This window comes from Oreochromis aureus, linkage group 16 (genome assembly GCF_013358895.1).
Source record: "Oreochromis aureus strain Israel breed Guangdong linkage group 16, ZZ_aureus, whole genome shotgun sequence".
Classification (NCBI taxonomy): Eukaryota; Metazoa; Chordata; class Actinopteri; order Cichliformes; family Cichlidae; genus Oreochromis; species Oreochromis aureus.
The window spans coordinates 23,199,353-23,219,597 of NC_052957.1; the positions used below are offsets into that span (position 1 = coordinate 23,199,353).

The 20,245-nt window shown below is 43.6% G+C and overlaps 1 protein-coding gene across 1 annotated transcript in view; it reads left to right on the forward strand.

The window, feature by feature from the left end:
* dachd (dachshund d) overlaps positions 1–20,245 on the forward strand; it is a 116,742-nt gene that overhangs the window by 79,648 nt on the left and 16,849 nt on the right. Inside the window, exons 5-7 of the mRNA XM_031734693.2 lie at positions 11,905–12,077; positions 12,214–12,358; positions 12,511–12,642. Of these exons, the coding sequence (XP_031590553.1) occupies positions 11,905–12,077; positions 12,214–12,358; positions 12,511–12,642 (450 nt within the window). The remainder of the gene's footprint in view (positions 1–11,904; positions 12,078–12,213; positions 12,359–12,510; positions 12,643–20,245) is intronic.

Below are 20,245 nucleotides of genomic sequence, written 5' to 3' on the forward strand. Positions count from 1 at the left end.
TTTTACAATTTAAATTGTAACCTTGAGCCCACAGCCAGCCACACAGGCTCCCGGTAGAATCATAATTCTGGCAAGGGGGAGCAGTTCTAGGTGTGGGTGCATGGGCCACAGCATTAGCTCTCTGAGTGAAATATATGGCAGTGACGCCTCTCGGCCCCATCCACAATCAATTGGATTCTTTTCCTTTAATATTTACTCGCAGCGATGAGATGCTCGTCTGCATGGTGATGAACAGTCTGCCACTGGCGTTTGAAGGTGACCTGTCAGTGAGTATGGACAAATCTCTCGCTCGCAGAAATGTAGAAAATAAATCATTAGGGGCAGGCAGTCAGACAGGGGCCCCTCTCTCTCCCTCACTCTCCTCGGATTTAAATCAGCTCAGATTTATGATTTGAATTAATGCTTCGTTTGGTCAAAGGAATGGTCGCAGAGACAAATGATGTTTGGTACTGAAACCATCCTAATATTGATTACTGGGTGTCGCAGCAATCTCTTGTTTATATCAAGCACTCTCCTGTGACAGGGTGGCCAGCAGGAGTCATCCTGATAATACGCTGGAGATATATGGCCCGCTCTGCACTGCAGAGCCATGAAACACAAGCTAGCAGCATGTTGTCTTCTTCATCTAGCCCCAGACTTTGCTTCACATGTTTTATTTTTAATGAAGGCATTTTGGGATTCCACAGTTGCGAGACTTAACAAGGAAGCCTGATTACAGATTTTACTTCAGATTCCAAAAAGTGGCTCGCTCTGGTTTGATTTATGAGCTTTTTTTTTTTTTTTTTTTTTTTTTGAAGTGCGAATCCCTAATATATCCAGCTCTTGAGCCTATTATCCAATAGCAATCGAGACGTATAAATCAGTTGACTGATGTAGCAGAAGGGGAAACGCATTTGGCTGTGGCTTTTGTTGGGACTGGACTGACTGTTGTTCAGAGTGCTGACTGGGGAATGACTTCATGCTGTTTTTAAACAGACTCAGACCACAGCTGCTCTGAGGAAATGGACTGGCGTTTTATAATCAACCGGCTTAAACTAAGACCCACACAAACGGATGTGTTTACTTACACAAATTATGTTACCAGCCACGATAGGAATTGATATGATAATGAGCATCCTTCTGATAATACCACTAAGGACATAGATCCATTTAATCAGAAAAGAGCCACTACATCAACCCGTGGAGGGGAAAAGAAAAAGAAAAAAAGCCTCCTCGGGCTAAAATACAGAATACAGGTGCCTCATCTCAGTGTTTGTCTGAAGCAGTTCTTGTATTGTGAAGCGCTTAAAGCAAAGCACAGCAGAGCCAGCCAGTGAAGGACACTCTGTACTGTTTGTAGAGTTGGATTGCCCGCCGCTGTCTTTGTGTTGATGTAAATTGAACAGGCTAATGTTTCTCCCTCACATTAAATATTCATCACAATTAGACCTTCCTGTTTGCATCAATGTTATTAATTATAAGGAAAAAAAACTGCCAGTTCAACTCTCTGCCAAAATAACCAAACATCCTGAGTGAGTGTGGAGAGAAGGAAATAGATATGTATGAAGAAGAGGAGGCAGGAGAGAAGGGTAAAAAAGATACGGAGATGGAATGACATCAAAATGTAAAGAGAGGCAGGATGGTGTGTGTGTGTGTGTGTGTGTGTGTGTGTGTGTGGGGTCTTTCTTTGATTTTCCCTCGCACTCTTTAGTTGGGCAGAGGGAGAGCTCTCAAAGCACAATGTGGATTGTTCCTGCGCCTCTCAGGAAATGCCACAATTACAGATCACAGACCAAGCAAAACACGTGTGGCGCTTGGCCTTGAGGGGGATAAACAGCCCGCCATTCCCTCCCAGTGCATTGACCCCAGCCACAACCTTCATTACTGGGAGAAAAAATATTGTCAGCTGCCCACTAACAAACACCTGCCAATTCCAAGAGAAGGGATTGGGTTTCTTTTTTTTTTTACGGCTACAGAAAGGGAAAAAAAGTGTTTCTCGGAACTTCAAAATAAACCAACAAAAAAACAGGTTGAGACGATAAGGCAGGGGTTTCACCCTTTGTCCTCTTTTCTCTATCTCACTTACTTCTCTGTCTTTCACCCTCCGTCTCTCTTTGGCCACTGGGTGCTGCCCTGCCACTCATCTGACTCCTCACCACACAACTCTAATGGAGCTGAAATCCTGTTTGTAATTAGATATGGGAATTCCACTGTCATCAGCCAGATGATGCCACGACATGCCGGCTAAACAACAGCGCGGCGGTAGAAGGAGAAGACACAACTGTCACTGCTAACATAATCTACAATTTTAAAGAAATCTCTCCCAAGTCCGCACTGTAACATCGCAGCGAAGCTTTAAAAGGAGTCGCGGCATTCTGGAGCGATGCATGAAAACCTGAAAACCCTTTGTCTCAACATCTGTGGCTTCGGTCCAGGCTGCCTGCGCCCAACAGGGGCGGGTGGGGGAGTGGAAAGCCTCATGCTAGTCTGAAGTTTGGACGGGTGGTGACAGGTACCTGGAGTCTTGCCTGGCTGAGTGAGGAGTTGAGGGAAAGAGGTTCTGGGTGAGATGATGAGGAAGCATCATTCTCTCTTTCCAGGGTCATCAGGCTAATTTCTGCAAGCCCTACCCTCACGCATGCATGTTTGCATGCATGCGTGCGCGCGCGTGTGCCTGCGTGCGTATGTGTGTGTGTGTGAGAGAGAGAGAGAGGAAGAGGGGGCCTTGGCCCCTGAGAGCGCTCTGTGAGGAGACCACAGCTGTACACTCCCAGCAGCTAATTGGTCCTTATCTAGCTGTCCCATTCATCTTCATTTTTTACCAATTACTGAGCATTATCTGTGTTCTCAGTTGGGTATGGGACTTAATCCTTTTTGGTTAAGCTGGTGCTACAGCTTGCAAATTTCAAATGGAGGAAGGGTGGGTTGGTGGGTGGTGTATTTGGATGTGGTCGGGGGGGTGGGAGGGGCAAAAGTCGCAGCAAAAAACAAACTCCGAAACTTCCCATCATCCCTCACGGGAGAGAAGCAATCAATAAACAATGACATCACATGAAGGGGAAAGGGGGTGGGGAGAAAAAAATGGAAGGGATCAATTATTGGCGTTATAATTCAAGTCCTTGTTTGCAAACGTTGCAGCCACATTGATTAGGCTGTTCTTGTTGCACTCGCCATTATTGACTTGTTAAGGCCATATTTTCTCATCATCAGTGGTTTTACCTTTTGCACGCACGGATAACAGCGCTTTTAGGGTGGGCGGGGTCATTAATTATTTAGCATGTATTTATTTTAAAGCGCGGCGAGTGAGAAAAAAAAAATCACCTTGTTTACGCCACAAACAACACAAAGTATAGTACATTGCTCATCCAGAAGGTACATCAAGACGCCGCAATCTGGGGCAGTTAGCCTTAATTTTCTGAGATCAATGCATAACTAGACTCCTCTCTATATGGGGTCCGTGCTTGGCCATGTTGCAGAGCTGAGTGGAGTCAGGCTTGAGACCATGCACTAATTACTGGAGTGTTCACTGCTCTGTTGGATAGCATTTGTGCAATTTTGGAGCATATAAGAGAGTCAGTGCGCTTTGCGATAAGCCGCTAAATAAGACATTAAGATGACAGCGCGTGTGAGTGGAGAAATGATAGTCGTCGAGTGTGAGCCGAACACGGGGCTAAAATGGGTAGAGGTGACGTGCACCCCGGCATATACTTACTGGACATACAGGCATGCGTGTCAGCACACACAGACAAAGCCACGCACACAAAAGCAGGACCCATATAGAGAGACACTGCTCTTGCACTTTGATAGGGATCTGTTTGGTCACATTCTCTGTGCCAGCTGTCAGCCCAGCTCCACTGCTGCGATTTAATTAGTCTGTTTATGTCCTTTCTAATAATAAAGCTCTCTGGGTGGAAGGACACATCCAACTAGCTAACTACACGCTCCAACCTGCTAGCTGCACTAGTGCTGGTGGCCCAGCGCAGCTGAATGTGGGCCATGATGGAGGATGGTGGCAACTTCCTGCACCTCTCCTCTAGAACAGTGGCCCTCAGGCTCAGATCTAGTATCACCCCCTACTCAATCCTAACCTTAACCATTAGGGGATAAAGCACATACTGACCTGATATGAGTGTCTAGGGGCAACTTCATCCATCTTCCTCTCTAGCTCTCTTGTGGGAGCCTTTGTCAGCCAAAGCTCTTTGGAGAGATTGTAGCCATAGGCTGAATGGAACTCATTTCGCGAACATATCATAACACCTCTTTTTACAGCGGCAGGTTATTGTCTTGACTAATTTATGCAATTCAGGATTTTATTTGGGTTTTCTCCCAATCTTCTCATATCAAGGGTCCTTCTCCGGACAAAACAGGATTTCTTTGAGCTGCCAGCGTTGGGCAAACGGGGGCTAGTGGTGGTAAGTGAGCGAGACAGAGAGTGGCAGAGCAGACAGACAGCCTTCCAGTCTGAGTGAAGAGCTTGATGGGTCTCCGTCGCTCTCTTGGGCTTTGGCTCTCACCATCTCTCTATTAGGCTGCCAGGCTCATGGGAGCCAGGTGACAGATAAGTGAAGAACGACACACACATTTTAATAGACATTTCAAAAGATAAACCTGATAATCATTTCTCTTTTTAATGAAGTCTAATGTCCTCGTTCTAATTCCGGTTGCGTCGGCTGTTAAGCATCAGCGTAACACTTGAATATGCATGATTGGGAAATTGTGAGGCGCACCGATGTAGCTACAAAACACACAAACGCAGACAACGGCAGAAATAGATTACAATAACAGGGGGAATTGATTAAACATTATTTCCGTAATGATCCATATCAAGTTCTATCATCTTTGAGTGGCAGCGGAGTTGCGGCGCTACGGAGAGGAAGAGGCGGCGGCGCTCGACAAAGCGTCATGGAAATATTTGTTTGATTGTCTCTTGCGGTTAGCTCACAATAGCAGGAGCAGAGCTATAAAAAAACAACTGACCAGTCGAGTTGTCATCCCTCATCAACATTAGGCCTCATTCCTCATTAATTGGATAGATTAATTTGGAGCGCTTTGATGCCGGGGTGATGCATGTGTTCGGCTGTCCCCTCCTCACTATTCTCTGTCAGGTTGAATTTAGCCAGGGAAGGGGCTGACCTTTGAAAGTGAAGAGATCAACACAATTTGAAAAGACAATGTCACTTGCTGTAAATGTGATACGTGTAATAAATGACATTCAACCTTTCGGTGATGATGAGCTTTCGCAGGTCGGAGCGATGTGAAATATACGTGGTGTGTGATTGCGTCGGACGCGGAGCCGTTTTCACACGCACAGTTAAGATGGCGCAGCGTTAGAGCCTGGATATCATGCGCTCTCATTTCCCCGTGATTATGTCTAAGAGGACACATTAGCATAGAGTAATGATATTACTGTGTGTACACAATAACAGTAATGGCAGCGCGGTGATGACAACAGCGAAATGGCGTTCTCTTTTAACTGTGATTGCACTGTAAAAATGTAGCGTTGCCCGGGAAGGATTCAAAAAGCGTTTCGTGACAGAAAAGAAAGTTGGTCGTGTTCCGCAAAAGCGCTTTCCCCCCCCCTTCTTCTTCTTCTCTCAATTATGATATGGGAACCCTCATCCAAATAGAGCTATCAGCCTTCCTGAGCCCAGACATCTTCACCATCACAAAGCCTCTCCTCTGGGACCAAGATAAAGACGGAGAGCGTGAGCAAGTTCAAACAACGTAAAGGAATTTCACAATCAGCACGTCCTTCACAGGGTGAACAAACAAAGGAAGGCGTTTCTTGATAAATGATATTTAGAATCTCTAGCAAAATAATCAAACAAATATATATCTCTGTATATTTTAACATGTTGTCCTCTGCCTCAGTTGAAGTCCAAACTGAACTGCATTTCCAGGAAAATTCACCTCGCGCTGACAAAGGTTGCAGCGTTACTGATTTTCTCTCTCGAGAGGTGCTTGTCATGGAGGAAGTGAGAGCGCAGGAGGTAGTGATGCTAATTTTGTAATTAAAACAGATGATCCGATGACCACATGCAAACCGATCCCTCCCTACCACCACCACCATCCACCCCTCCACCCCTCAACCCCCATCCCGGCTAAATTGATATGATGGCAGAGTGGGTCGTGATTGATAACACTCGTCAATATATTTCATTTCAGGAGCCTTAGTCAAATGACAACTGGTTGTCATTGACTGAAAGCAATCTTTTTAAAAGGGGGAGCCTTTGCTAAGTATCAGATGAAAATGATTCCTCTGTCTGCTTGGGTGTCACTGTCTGTAGGAGCTTTATTGATTGGGCTTGAATATATTGCAGCCGCAGTAGTAACAGCTGCTAGTAATATCTCTCCTCTCCTCTCCTTCGCCTCTCCTCTTCTGCTCGCAGCACTTTCCGTGCCACCGCTTATTGTGAGTGATCCAGCGTCGGAGCCCCTGCGCCGATTCCGCGGCGATCCTCGGAGTGACGTGTGGCAAATGCGAAGTGAGCCTGGTTCCGACCCAAATTAGAGAATGCCTCCCGTGTCCTAATGTGTCCTGAAGGCCTGGCTGTCTTGGCCAACCGCGCACACACTCGCACACACACATACTCCCGCGCATGACTGCGTTAACTAAAACCCACCATTGTGTCGCCCGCCCCGCACGCTCTGTGTTATCAAGCACAAGGATGTTGGCATTGGTTGGTAAAGGTCATTTACTGTAATGAGATTTGCCACATGCAAGCATATGGCTTGATTATTGCCCTGTTCGTTAACATTTTCAGCAAAGAGACAAATAGACAGCTAAAATTGGGGGGGGGGGGACTAGCGCAGGTGGGGCATCGGCGAAACGCGTTCAGCACCCCCCGCCGCCACCACCTAAAAGATAGCGAGAACTTCTTCCACAACAGATCTGTCACGGAGATGATTGATCTTCCAATTTTCATAAGGAATGCGCACTATTAGAGCCGAGGATTTAAATTATCCTATAAAAGTTGCCTGCCTTAGATTTTTATGCGCTTAATGGACAAACACCTCTGTCTGTCTCCTTGATAATTTCTACCACATGTTACACTCCAGCGGTTTGGGTTTGGAAAGCAATTATGTTACCTCATGAAAGCAGAAATGTTTTCTTATCATGTTTTCTTTTTTTTTTTTGGGTTACATTTCGTGATGGAGTTCATCAAGAAATCTATGCCCACCTGAGTTGCGCGTCTTCGCCTTGGCACGTCGAGCATATTTTGTCTGCTGATGCGTTAATAGCTTGTTATTCATCCAATCGTTACAGCTCTTGGAATGTAAAGCATGTTTTTTTTTCCCGCATGTGTTTATATGTTTGGCTGGCTTTGCGCCGGCGCGTACCTTTACACAATTATCCATACTGCATCATTGTCTGAGCGTGCGGCCGTGTCTTTTCATGTTTACCTCTCTTTGTTGCTGCAAGATGTATTCGTTTTATGTCCCCGTTTGCAGTGTGCGTGCGTGTGTGTAGGCATACGTGAGTGGACAGCAGGTATTTAACAAAGACAAGATGTTTGCTTTATTATCAGCATTAACTGCGTAAACACAAAAAGCTTCAAAGTTTCATTCAATGACACTGAAGGGCTGTGGGTGGCTACATCAAAGCTCGAAACCTTCCCCTCTCCCCCCATTTTAATGAGAAACAGGACTCACCAGCCTTGACTGAACCTGCCATCTGTGTGTGTGTGTGTTTTCTTGTTTGCCTGTGTGTATATGAATGTGGGACCAGCAAGCACATGGAAGCATGCACTTGTGTAGTCTAAAGTGGCACCACAGTTCTAGACGACTTATTTATGGAGGCCGTGTCTTATGTTTGATCTGACGCATACACACCCCCCTCGTCCACCTCGACTTCCTTTTCCCTCCCTTTTTTAAAAAAGGAGATTAACAGTTATAGTAAAGACGACTAGCTGATTAGTGCTATGGAGACCTCTAAATGTCTCGCCGCGTGACAGACACTTTTTCATGAGCCATTCATTTCCTTTTGGGACCGGTGTGCAAATCCTTGATACGACCACAACAAAGACTCTCCTTGTGCGCGCCACCGTCTTTACCTTTGTCGGAGAAATGCATACACAACATGGGGGCATTTTTACAAGCGCAATTAAGAGGGAAAACGGAGATTGTTTTTGCGGCGGCGGGCTGCGTATGGATTGTGCACTGAGTCAGTCCATTTAGCTGCTTTGACTGGAATGGTCCTGTTCAGTTTGACAGATCAGAAGAGGGGAGGAAAAAATATCTCAACACCATGAAAACCAAAGGCTTAGCAGTGAGCAAATCAGCCCTTTGTCTTGTTCAATTCAAATCAAAGGATAACCAGGAATGTTTGTTTGACAACAGCATTTACAATGCATTGTTCTGAAGCCCAGAGCCTCCCAAACAAAGACAGATAGGCTTTAAACAAGTCATTTAATTAGCACCGGATCCCCAGCTTTGGCTGCGCCAACCAATTATACATTCCTGAGGCATGTGCAGGTCCTATTTCACGGGAGTGAGAGGCAGATCCTCTCCAGCCCTGTCTCTTACAGTACATCTCTCCCCTTCCATTTAAGAGAAGGTAAATAGCCCAGACAGACAGCTTCATTAGCCAGCGTCTGAAGAGCGCGGGGCCGATTGTCGCTTAAATAGTGCGCTTTTACTGCAGGCCCAGCCAGCGACCTCCGATCAATTACAGCTGACATTATTGTTTGTCGGGAGCTTTTTTCCTGGACAGAGGGAGTAAAAAACGAGATCAGGCCTGAGCTTTGGCTGGAAATGTAATCTTCCCCCTCTCTTTGGTTCTTTCGCTCCACAAACAATAAATCATTCAGTTGAAGAGATAATAAAGTGCCAAGTAGGAGCTAGTTTAATTTTTGTCAGGGGAAATCTGTCCACAACAGAGTTAAGGGTAAGGGGCCCGGCTGCTTTCTCATCCCATTTTCAATGACAATGGCTTAGTTCCTCTCCTCTTATTTTCCTCCGTTGGGTTAGATGGCCAAAAAGGCTGAAGTTCTGTGTCGATGAGGATTAACTGCGGCACGAATCACCAAAATAAATCACTGCTGGCGTTTTAATCATTTTTTAAACCGTTCAACAGTCAATCAATCTATTTTTTCCCCTTTTTTTCAAATCTTTTTTTTTTATAAGTAACAAACCTGCCATTAGCCGTGAGGTTTGATTCTGATGTAACAGCTTTTTAATCATGTCGCTACCAAGGGCTGTTTTAATTCATTCAATTCATCCTCCGCGATTCAGATCTTTGCTTATCCATGCGTGAACTCCCAAGCACTGCACGACATAATAGCTGAGCTGTTTATATTGGTATTAAGTGATTTGTAGTTTTAATGATGGTAAATAGGAGTTCACCTTTGCAGGTCCCTCAGGCTTACTTCAGGTAAATTACTCCAAATGCATTGTCTGCCCTTCAGGAAAGAGAGAGGTGGTGGTTGGGAGGGGGGCTTGTGGGAATTCACCTCTCATCAGGTCTGAACTTCTATATCAGAGATAAACAGAAAACTGACAAATATGTTTCTAACAGTTTGCCCACTGGAATATCTTCATAATATCACAGCGATTAATGAGTCTTTTCATTCTGGTTTTTGAAAAGGACAAAAAAAGAAGCAAAAATCTCTGTTTAGTATCACCTACGTAAAAAAAATGTAGCAATTATTCATAGTCCTTTCATTTAAATGAGAATAAAAATCAAGAAAATGAGAAGAAATTGCATATGAATGCGATGAAAACACTCTAACTGTCTTGTGAAAATGCCAGATTCCTTGAATAAATGCATATCCTCCTCACCTGGCTCCTTTCAGCCATAAATAAAAGGATTTGGTGCACCCTTGTTGGCCCGTGGCACATTCCCCTACAGTGGCCTGAATGGGTCTTTATGGGAGAAACATCGCTTTAGGATGGGGTGACAAGAAAGGGGCTGGACGGGCACTGAAAGCGAGACTAATACCCCCTTAGAGCGAACAGAGGTCCTGTGTTTCCGCGCCAGCCTGTCAGTCAGGTGGAGACACATCAATGAAATTCACATACCATCAAGAGAAAGATATGACAGGGAGATAAGTGGCGGTATGTTACTAACAAAGAGCAGACCTGCGTTGTTTTAAGTGACTTTTCACCTCTTTTTCATACTTTATTGATATGGTGAAAATCTACCTTTATGTGTGTGTAGCTGCGTTTGATTGAATGGGCGTAATAGAGACACCTCAAAGGCAGAATAAGTCTCTTCACTCTGGCCCTTGAGTGGCCTTGAAAGGCTGATAGGTAGCCTAGACCTCTCCATGTTGTCCTACAGTAAGTACCCCCGCAATCAGGCCCTCTGTGGTGTTTTTTAATTGAGCTTAGCCTGCTGAGTGGTAATTGATTCAGTCTGAGCTTCAGCAGAGGCGCTGATACAAGGTGCTGCTTGGCTTCCGCCTTTCTTTAATCTCCCCTGCTTTATATTGTTTGGGAATACTTGCCACTGAGAAACTGCATGCCATCTTTCTTATGGAAATCAATGCTTCTTTTGGAAGGAGGGGAATGACAGAGAGGAGTACTTCTCATGTCCTTTCATTTTCAACCAGTGTCCTTCTCTTTAGAGGCTTCGCCATGCAGATCTCCTTGCCCTTTGGCTACTGATGTTTTGTCAGAAAAAGAAGAGTGGAGTTGTTTTGTGGATAGCTTTCTGTAGTGCGCTATCTTTTTTTCTTCCCCTCCTTTTTCTCTACACAGCTTTCTTTTTTGTCTTTTTTTTACCTTGAACTGGGCTGCCAAGAAAGACAGAAAAAAAGGAGTTAAAAAAAATCAACAGAGAGGCTCAATCAGATCCAATAGTGTCTATGAGGTTTTCTTTAAAGCATTTGAGGAAAAGCATCTGAGTGGCGGAGGAATGAGACCAAACTGTTCCCAGTCACTTTTGATCCTGCCAGTTCAAAGTCCCTGTAGAGCGCGGGCGGGGGGAAGGAGGGGGGTGCCGCGGCTGGGGAGGGGAGGGGGATACAGACACCTAGCTTTGACCCTCTGTCTGTGCTCATGTCCTTTGAAAGTTGGCTTGTTTTCATTAAGCCATTCAGAAGCGCAGTTCAGGGCCACTATTTGACTAGCTACTACCCCCTCTCCACCGCACCCCACCCGCAGTATCTTTATTAGACTTTCTTTACGTTTTCTCGCTGCTAATGTCTTCAATTTCCCCAATTAGGCGTCTACTGCCAGACAGCAATTGAATAATTTAGAACATTTGTAAGATATCTCTGATGTTGTAATGGAATAATTTGTGTGTTCGTATAAGAGAAAAAAACCCCTGAAAATCACATTATTGGGTGAGCTGAATGCGACCTACTCTTTTTTTAGTCTCATTCTCTTCTTCTCTTTGTCTGTTGGTCTGCACTGTCGGCGGCTATAATTAGCCTAAAGTCATTGCCGTACTGTAGCCTAGCGCTACTTGTTTGTCATTAGCGCGTTTAACTAGTCATTTGGGTAATGGCTTTCAAGATTGCCCTTGTTTTTACCGAGATATTTTTTTATATGTAAATATTGAGAGAATTTCCATAATGTGCCCCTTTTTATTCATCATAGAATAATTGATGCATATTTATTGCAGCGTAAACTTTGGTCTTTGAATGACTGTGTGTATAGTTATCGTCCCCATTTTCTTTATTATTATTGCAGTAGTATCTATTATTAACACGTGCTGTAAAACATTTATGTGTATTATGTTAACATGGAAAGATACCCGTGATGTGATTAATCTGAATTATTCCTTTCTTTTCCTGGCGGTTGGCTCTGTAAAGCTTTAGTGTTATTGGACACCAATTTTAAAGGGGATCTCAGTGGTGGGAATTACTGATTGCTGAATTAACACCAGCAGGTTCTGAGTTTTCAGCCAAGTTTCCCCTGTGGGTAGCTCACTCATAATATGCATCATTGAGTAACCAACGACCTCTTCGTGTGTCTCAGGCCTGGAACTCCCCTTCATGATGATGCCACACCCTCTGATCCCAGTCAGCCTGCCCCCAGCCTCTGTCACTATGGCGATGAGCCAGATGAACCACCTCAGCACCATTGCAAATATGGCCGCCGCAGCACAGGGCCAAAGTCTGCCCTCCAGAATGGTCACCTCTGTTATAAAGGTAAATTTTTAAAAGAGAAAGCAAGCAATGTCTTAATAACAGCTAGCTGCTGTAAACACAGTTCCCTCCTTCTCGTGGCGTAACACTCGAGCCTGCGCTGGATATTTATTTTGCATGTGTGGTTTTGTGGCTGTTGGGGTTGCAGGAACGTGTGCCGGACAGTCCCTCCCCTGCTCCTTCCTTAGAAGACAACAGGAGGCCAGGCAGTCACCCATCGTCCCACCGCAGCAGCAGTGTGTCCAGCTCCCCAGCCCACACAGAAAGCTCCTCAGACAGGATACGTACGTATTATATTGCTTCACAGCACATTTATTAACACAAATAAAGAAAAAATAAAGAAAAAAAATCTCTAAAGGGCTTTACAGATTGTACAGATGGAAGATTTAAGCTCCTGTCTAGCTAATAATGTTTATTTTCTCATTTTTTTATGCAGCCACACACCACAATGGTCTCTCCATGAACCAAGCCTTGCTTGGCCTGTCACCCAACATCGCACCGGGACCTAAAGAGGGAGACCTGGCCCATGACATGAGCCATGAAGCAAAGAGGATGCACGCTGATAAAGGTGAGTCAAGTCTCAGCCCAGTTCTGTTCAGTTCTATGTATATAATGCCGATTCATAACAACAGTTGCTTCAAGGCACTTTATATTGTACACGATTAAAAGGACAACCCCAACAATCAGACAATCCCCCTATGAGAGGCACTTAGCAACAGTGGGAAGGAAAACCTCCCTTTTAACAGGAAGAGAGCTCCAGCAGAATTAGGATCAGGGAGGGGAAGCCATCTGCCATGACCGTGGGAGACAAGACCAAACACACACTATAGTCGTACAGTAGTGCAGTAGTGGTGTATAAACAGGGGAGGAGTGAAAAGAGGTGAGTGCAGAAAACAGTCCACCAGGAGCTTGAGACTATAGCACCATAACTAAGAGATGGTTGATTGTCATCTGGCTGCAACTGTGAGCTGGTTCAACAGGAGAGGGGCCTGAGAGCTGAAGGCTTTGCCTCTCATTCTAAGATTTCTTGTTAGAAAGATTTTTTGGGAGAGTGGGAGTCTACAGCTACATGCTCTATATGTGTCTGAACAACTGTTTTTCTAATGTACTTTAGACTTGAAGGGCTTCAGTCCAGGCATCCGAGCAAGTGTTGTTTAGATGAGGGATATCTTGGCTATCTAGTTTTTCGTTATCAGTGTTTCTTCTAGCCTGACAGAATGTTTTGGATGTAGGGGAAGGAACCTAGAGCTAGTGAAACATGCCCATATCTGAGGAAACAGATCTGACGACAGGAGCGAAACTATAGTGTGGCCACAAATTACAGTAAAAGTAATATAGTTGAAATGAGTCTTTTGTTGTTGTTGTTGTTTGTTTGTTTTTTACATATTTTTTTCTGTTTGGTTTGTTTTGGTGTTGGAAACCATGACAAATTACTTCAGTTCCTCGATTATGTAATTTAAATTCTCGAGAAAGCTGAACAGTTACAGTTTGAATGGCCACAATCTCGGGTATTTCAGTGTGTTTTTCAAACTTTTTGACAACCATTTATTTAATTTACTTCACACAGTGCAGGTGCATTACTGGGGACCGAAGGAACTGCAGTGATAATTCTGAAGAAATTTGCATAAACAGCCAGCAAAATTAAGCAACGTTTACTGATAATATTTAAAGATTGGTGCCATCAAGTTAGTGTGGACCTGTAAATCTTCAAGTCTGATATCAGGATACATTAGTAGAACTAGCAAACTACACACACATACATATGCAATCCTTAATTATAATGTAATGCTAGGGTCTTCTAAGCTTAGCTCCATCTATTCCTATTTACTAAAATGCAACTAATTTCTATGTAACAGTGTCAACAAAAAGTGAAGAGATTCTCCGTGGATGGGCTTCATTAACACTCTTACTAAACACACCATTCGCTAGTCTCACTAATAAATGAAGAAATCTCTGTATGTGTGTTTTTGTGCGGCTTTTGGTTCTTTGCATTTTTCATCAACCGTTCGTCAGATTCTCTTCACACTTGGCAGGTGTGTAATTGTGGGGGTCGAGGCCGCGCCGTGTGGACTTTTAAGTCGCTGGGATGAGCGGTCCTCACATTTTGAGTAAAAGTTATTTTCTGTTAGAGTTTTACAGCAGTCAGACAGGCAGCTGGAGAACAGGCAAGACAGGCAATGGGCATTGGGCCCAAGGCCATTAGGGAACCCCTGAGGGCTGACAAACTTTACTCCACAGCAATCTCTCAAAATGTGGCAACCGCAGTGACCGCAACCTACTCCCCCTTAAACAAGCAGTTGAGGATTTGCACTGACGTTTCAATAGGAAACCTATCCAGAAGGCCTCCTTCTAGCTATGGCATCTTTAGTGAGCTGCGGGCTGAGCTCATTCTCTCACTGCAGCTCAAAACTCAGACTGTATGAAAGCTTAATTCCACCCGATGTTGGGTTGTTTTTGGAGTGCTTGGGATGTGCATTTTATCAGCGTAGGTAAAGTATGCATAATAAAGCCATTAATAAAAATCAAGCTCTTGTTGCACAATCAGGCTAATGTTGGGTATTTTGCATTGAGTGAATGCATCATTAGAGCTGTCCTTTTATAAAATCAGTACTTGCATTGCTCATCTTAGCAGTAATTTAATGCTGTGACATGCATACACAACTGTGAAAAGTAAAGTTAAGTCTTTCAAGCTATATCATATATCTGCATAGCAGTTTGAGACCAGACTTGCGGAACTGTTGCAGATCAGGTGTGTACAGTATTTTGCTGACCAACCCTTTTCCCCCTGACATGAATGACTGAAGTCACTCTGCTCACTCTGCTGCATAGGCCTGTTTTAAATAGGTCATACACTAGTTTGTGTAATTTGTCAAGAGCAGCAAAAAGTTTCATAAACTCAGATTTACTTTTTGTACCAGCAGCAACATTTGCCAGCATTACAACTGTCATCGTTGCGCAGATTTTGAAAGAAACTTACAATCCACAAGGGAAAAGTCTGCATGTCATTATCAAAAAAACAATGTTATATTTCTAGAACTTTATGAAAAAGGGCCCTAAAAGTCCATTTGAGTCCTTGAATATTGGCAATAAAATTGAGAAATGTTAAACCTCTAATTTAAAGATTGTTCCCGCCCTTAATTTGTCATGATGTCAGACTGTGCTGCTGCTTCTATGGCTTCGTGTCTCTGTTTAGTGCGCATTGTTGCACAGGCACATAGAAATAGGTTAACTGCACACGTGTGTTTTGCTTGTTGGATCTCTTTGAAAGTGCCTTTACCTGGCTTTGGACGTTTTACATTTGCAACATCATATCAGCCCCCTGTATTGCACATGCTGCGATTTAATAACACCCCTGGAGTTCTCTTAATTAACTACAAAAACATTTAATAGTGCAACTAAATGTCAGCTTGGTCTGATTTCCACACAGATTTTGCATCTCAGTTATTTTACTTAATTATTTATTTTTAGATATGGTATTTGTTGCCACACATACAAATTGTTTTTAATCTTTCCTACCAAAATAAAATGCAGAATTAGCCGATTAGCCTTTACGCTAATAATTGCTTTTATAAATTTATTACGATGTTGTTGAGAGAATTACGAAGAAGAGGAAAAAGAGAAAAGAAGCAGATAGAAATCTACTAAGCATGGCAGATTAAATACAAAATGAAGCAAATAATAGATTTCAGTATTCTCTGTTGGTTTTAGCGGAGCTGTGCTGGGTGATGCAGGGTGGGGTGAGGTTGATAATGATAATAAAACCACTATGGAAATCATTCGGCTGTATGTTCCCTGTTGGCTAGGCTGACGTGAAGATCAGTGTTAGACCTTCACTCACAGGGTGTGAAGCAGTGAATAGTAATAATTAGCAGGATCATGAGCTGAATTTATGGGTCACAGACCGTCTAACTGCACGTGTGCGAGGATATGCGTGTGTGTGTGTGTGCGTGTTCGTATGTGAAACAAGGAGAGATTTGCACTAACGGGGTAACGCAAACAAAGAACGAGGGTTTAACTGAGGATCCGCGCACATAAATCAGCTGAATGTTTCCTCAGCAGCAGAAATCTTCTTTCTCAGCTGAAGTGCCTCCTCCACACTCAGATAATCAACACAAATGACTCTAATTTCTTCACAATATTAGAGGAGAAAGCAAATGACCGAGCAATCCGCGCCAGTTCTAACTAGTTGACCCGCGCACATCTACTCGCAAACACACGCTGTATTATCTTTGAGATTGTCAATTCCTAATATGTCACTGGACTTGATTAGGATTCTGAGCTCTTCAGTGTGTGCACCAGAGGTCTCGGGCTGTGGAAAACATTTTTATAAAATAACCCATTAATGCAGAGGAGTGCAACTAAATTAGTTACCAATTTGCTGAGCATGAATTAATGAAGAGAGCTTCTCCCGGCTCCCACAGTTGTAATTTTCATAATAACCCCAGACCTTTATTTGGCAGGTTGTTTAGTTTTTTCGTTTGAAGGTTTTCATTAGTCTAATGAGGACTGTGCAAGGGCGAGCAGTCAGCACAATTTACATGAGGAAGCTATCATAATAAATGAGGCAATTTGAATAACATGCACAGGTTTATGCAGCGAGATAAGAGAGATTGTAGCAGCCAAATACAGAGGTAACCAATACATTAGAACCAACTAATAACCAAAGTAATTCCAATAAAAGCTTTAAGTGAAGGGAATAAAATTAATGATAGATATATTGAACTGTAATGATATGATACACGATGCATTGGATTAATAAAATAAATGTGTTCCATTGTTAAAGAGGGGAGAGGCCTCCCCATCCGAAGCTTTGTTTATGGCGAGCTTTTTAATTAGGCTGTTCATCGCATCAGTTTGTTTAGATAAATGAGATAACATTCCAATGGTTTAATGATATCTCTCCACTTGTTTGATCTTTATGATCCTGGCAGAGCATTAAATTAATCTCTTGCATTGCACTCTAAGAAGGGGAGCAGGTTGGCTGCAGAGGACGGATGCAGTGCCCCGGCTCATATGGAGACTATTTAAACAGTCAGACGCCTCAGAGACAGCCCCTATAATGCCTCAGCACTCACATCCTATGAACGTGCCTCATCTTTTTCATGTCATCTCTGGTGATGAAGGACAAAGGCTGTTTGTTGTCGTATAAAACAGACACTTCCCAAAGTTGTGTCACCAAGTGCAGCGCAACCAGATGGTAGGGCTTTTTTGCTGTTGTTTGAACTTGATTATTTTTTGTCCAAATTTTGCCAAAGAAGAGAAAAAAAAAAAGAGATTAGTCGATACGTTGGGGGAGAAAAAAATGAAAAGGCTAGTAGAAAGCTAAGTGTTATCTCACATGTGACTAATTGATTTGCTTCAAACAGAAAGTCTGCGGCGATAGCTTCCGACAAGCCTCTGTCTCGTGAAACAGCAGGTAGCTGACAAACAAGGGGAAATTTGAAAGGTACAGAAGCCTTTTGGCTGTAAACTTACTTTGGACATCAAACACTGGCTATCATTTTATTTCCTTGGGGAAAAGGTGTTTGAAACACAAGCCATATGTACAGTATGTATGTTGAAGAGTTTTCTGTTTAAAAAAAAAAGAGAGAAGAAAAGAACATGTGGCAGTTTAAGCAATTTCCCATCAACAGCTCTAACCCCCACCCCACCCCCAAGTGCAGGTAAACATGCCACATCTCTTTTGCAACGAGCTAAAATGCCTGACAAGACGTGCAGAGGCAAGTACAGTATGTAAGCCGATTCTGTAAACCATATTTTAAAAGCGGCTGAATCATTAGTAATATGATATTGGCACTTCGCTGGTGAACGTTATGTATACTTGTTGACACAACAGGAGATGCGCTCCTAATCTCCTCTCAAGCATAAATGGAAGCCTGTGGTGCATTATGTCACCTAGGTGGTGCATCCTCTCCTATACCTGCTATCAGCCGAGCAGTCGGTGATGCACCGTGCACTCGTGTGACCGCAATGGACAAAGTTGATTTGTCTCGCCTTTTGTTTGTCAGGACGCTGCCTCGGTGTCTGTTCGGTGTGCTTAGGCGCACTGTCCGCAGCCCCAGCTTGCACTCTCAAAGATGAAACTGAGCAGGTACGAGCACCACAGTCTGTTTCCATACAGCTGCTTTGGCCAAGGACCTGTGGACGCTCATGGGTTCGTGTAGAGAGAGCGAGAGAGAGCGAGAGAGAGAAAGGGGAACATAGTTTAGAAAAAAAAAAGATGAAAAAAGACAAAAGAGTGATTTCTAGCCTTTGTAGTCTTTGTTCGACTCCTTCTTTGCATAAGCATTTGCAATGATAAAAAGGCAGGCGGGGGACTCTGGGTCAGGCAAAAGTTTCGGCGTCAGTTTTGTGCTCTTTTCGGAAATATTCCACTGACATCTATGGTATCGCCGTACAGTATCATTAAAAGTTCGAGCTCCTTGTCTCTCATCTCCCTGACTTTTAATGTATAGTGTTTTGCTCAGTACCTCCTGATGTCCTTGGAATCGCGAGCTTCAAACACATGCTGACTACCTGACTTTCCCTAAGTCAGGAGGCAAGATCATTAGCCATCACAGCCCTGAAATGTGACTTGGCAGACAATAATGCTTTATGATCAAACAACTTGTCAGTGCGTCCTGTTGAAATGAAAGAGTGCAAAAAAATAATTCAATAGAGGATCAATCAAATTTCCTCAGCCCGTGTGAGAGAGAGATTGCTGATGGTGCAGAGAGGGGCTATTCCTCGAGGACATGGGAGTTCATTTGGATATTTGTTCTCCCCTCTCATGAATGTTCCATTGCGTGACACCATCTCCTGCTAATCACATTTCACTGAAAAAAGGGGTGGGTGGGTGGGGGAGGGGGATGCTTTTAGGAACGTTGAAAAGAGAGAGGTTCTTTTTAATCTTTGAAATGCCTCAAAAGTGACAGAATGCTTTCTCCTGCCAAGACGTGAGCCTCGGATGGGGAGATAAATATGCTGTGGTCAGCTAAGTGTATCTAGTGAGCAGAGAGGCAAATTTAATAATGCATTATCATTCACTGGCGAAGGTGAAATCTCCCTGTCCATCAGGAGGCTCAGGCCTGTTTCATGTTACCCTTCACTGCAAATGAACAAGTGCTTTACTCAGCCATACCAGAGATGCACAGTAGGCACCAGTGCTTTACTATATATGCTGCTCAGGACCGTCAGGAAAGCAGGGCCCCGTAATCAAAGCAATCATCTATCTGTCTTGACTGGAGACGTTAATGCTCACGCTCTTTTATCCTGATGAAACTGTTGTTGTTGAACAATAACCCCTTCTTTTTTTTTTCGTTCTGAGAACACAAGGTGCGTTTTACATATCTGAGCATCTGCTATTATGCAGATTATGGGAACATATTTACCTGAATGCCCTTGGACAACAGCACTAAACAATTATGAAGATTATGTACAATGCAGAAAATTTGCGATTCAAAACAATACCTATCGTAGCGGTGGCAACTGTTGCAGACAGATAAGGTTGACCCTGAATGTGTGTTTCTGCGCTTTCGGAGACATTCTGTGGGGTTGTTTGTATAATTTAATATTTACATGTAAACAGTAATTAAGCGATGCTACCAACATGCCAAGGCCAGGCTCTGCCAAGGTAAACACCAGCCCTAGTAGTTTGCCACAGTCCATCATGTTTACAGACTTGCAGAGCTGAGTGCTGTTTGTGTGCTCTTCCTTGGCAAAGCCCATAAAGCACAACCGATTGGATGCCGAGTGTTCAACACAGTCACTCTTATCGTCTGGCAGTCTGCTCACTGACTTGAGGACATTGTGAGTCAAACCTTTAAATTTTCACTCGGCGATAATTACGCCGCTATACTTGAGCTTTTATATCCTTTCACTGAGAAAGTAAATCATTCCTAATAAAGAGAGGAAGAATAGGGGGCGGAGGGAAAAGTGCTCGAGGACTAATTCTCTTCACTCCCTCCCTCTCTATTCTGCTTTTTGAAAGCCTTTCTCTGAGTATTCCAGTCACCTTGACTTTGCAGCTGCAGCCTTATAGTCTGTTGCTTATCCTGCCTAACCCCAGCCTGTCAATTAGGTCTTTAAAAATTAATCTCTTTAACTGGAAATACCATGCCAGCTTTCTTCCGTCTGTAAATGAAGTGTTATTAATTCACACAGCGCAAAGCCACTGTTATGAATAATGTTAT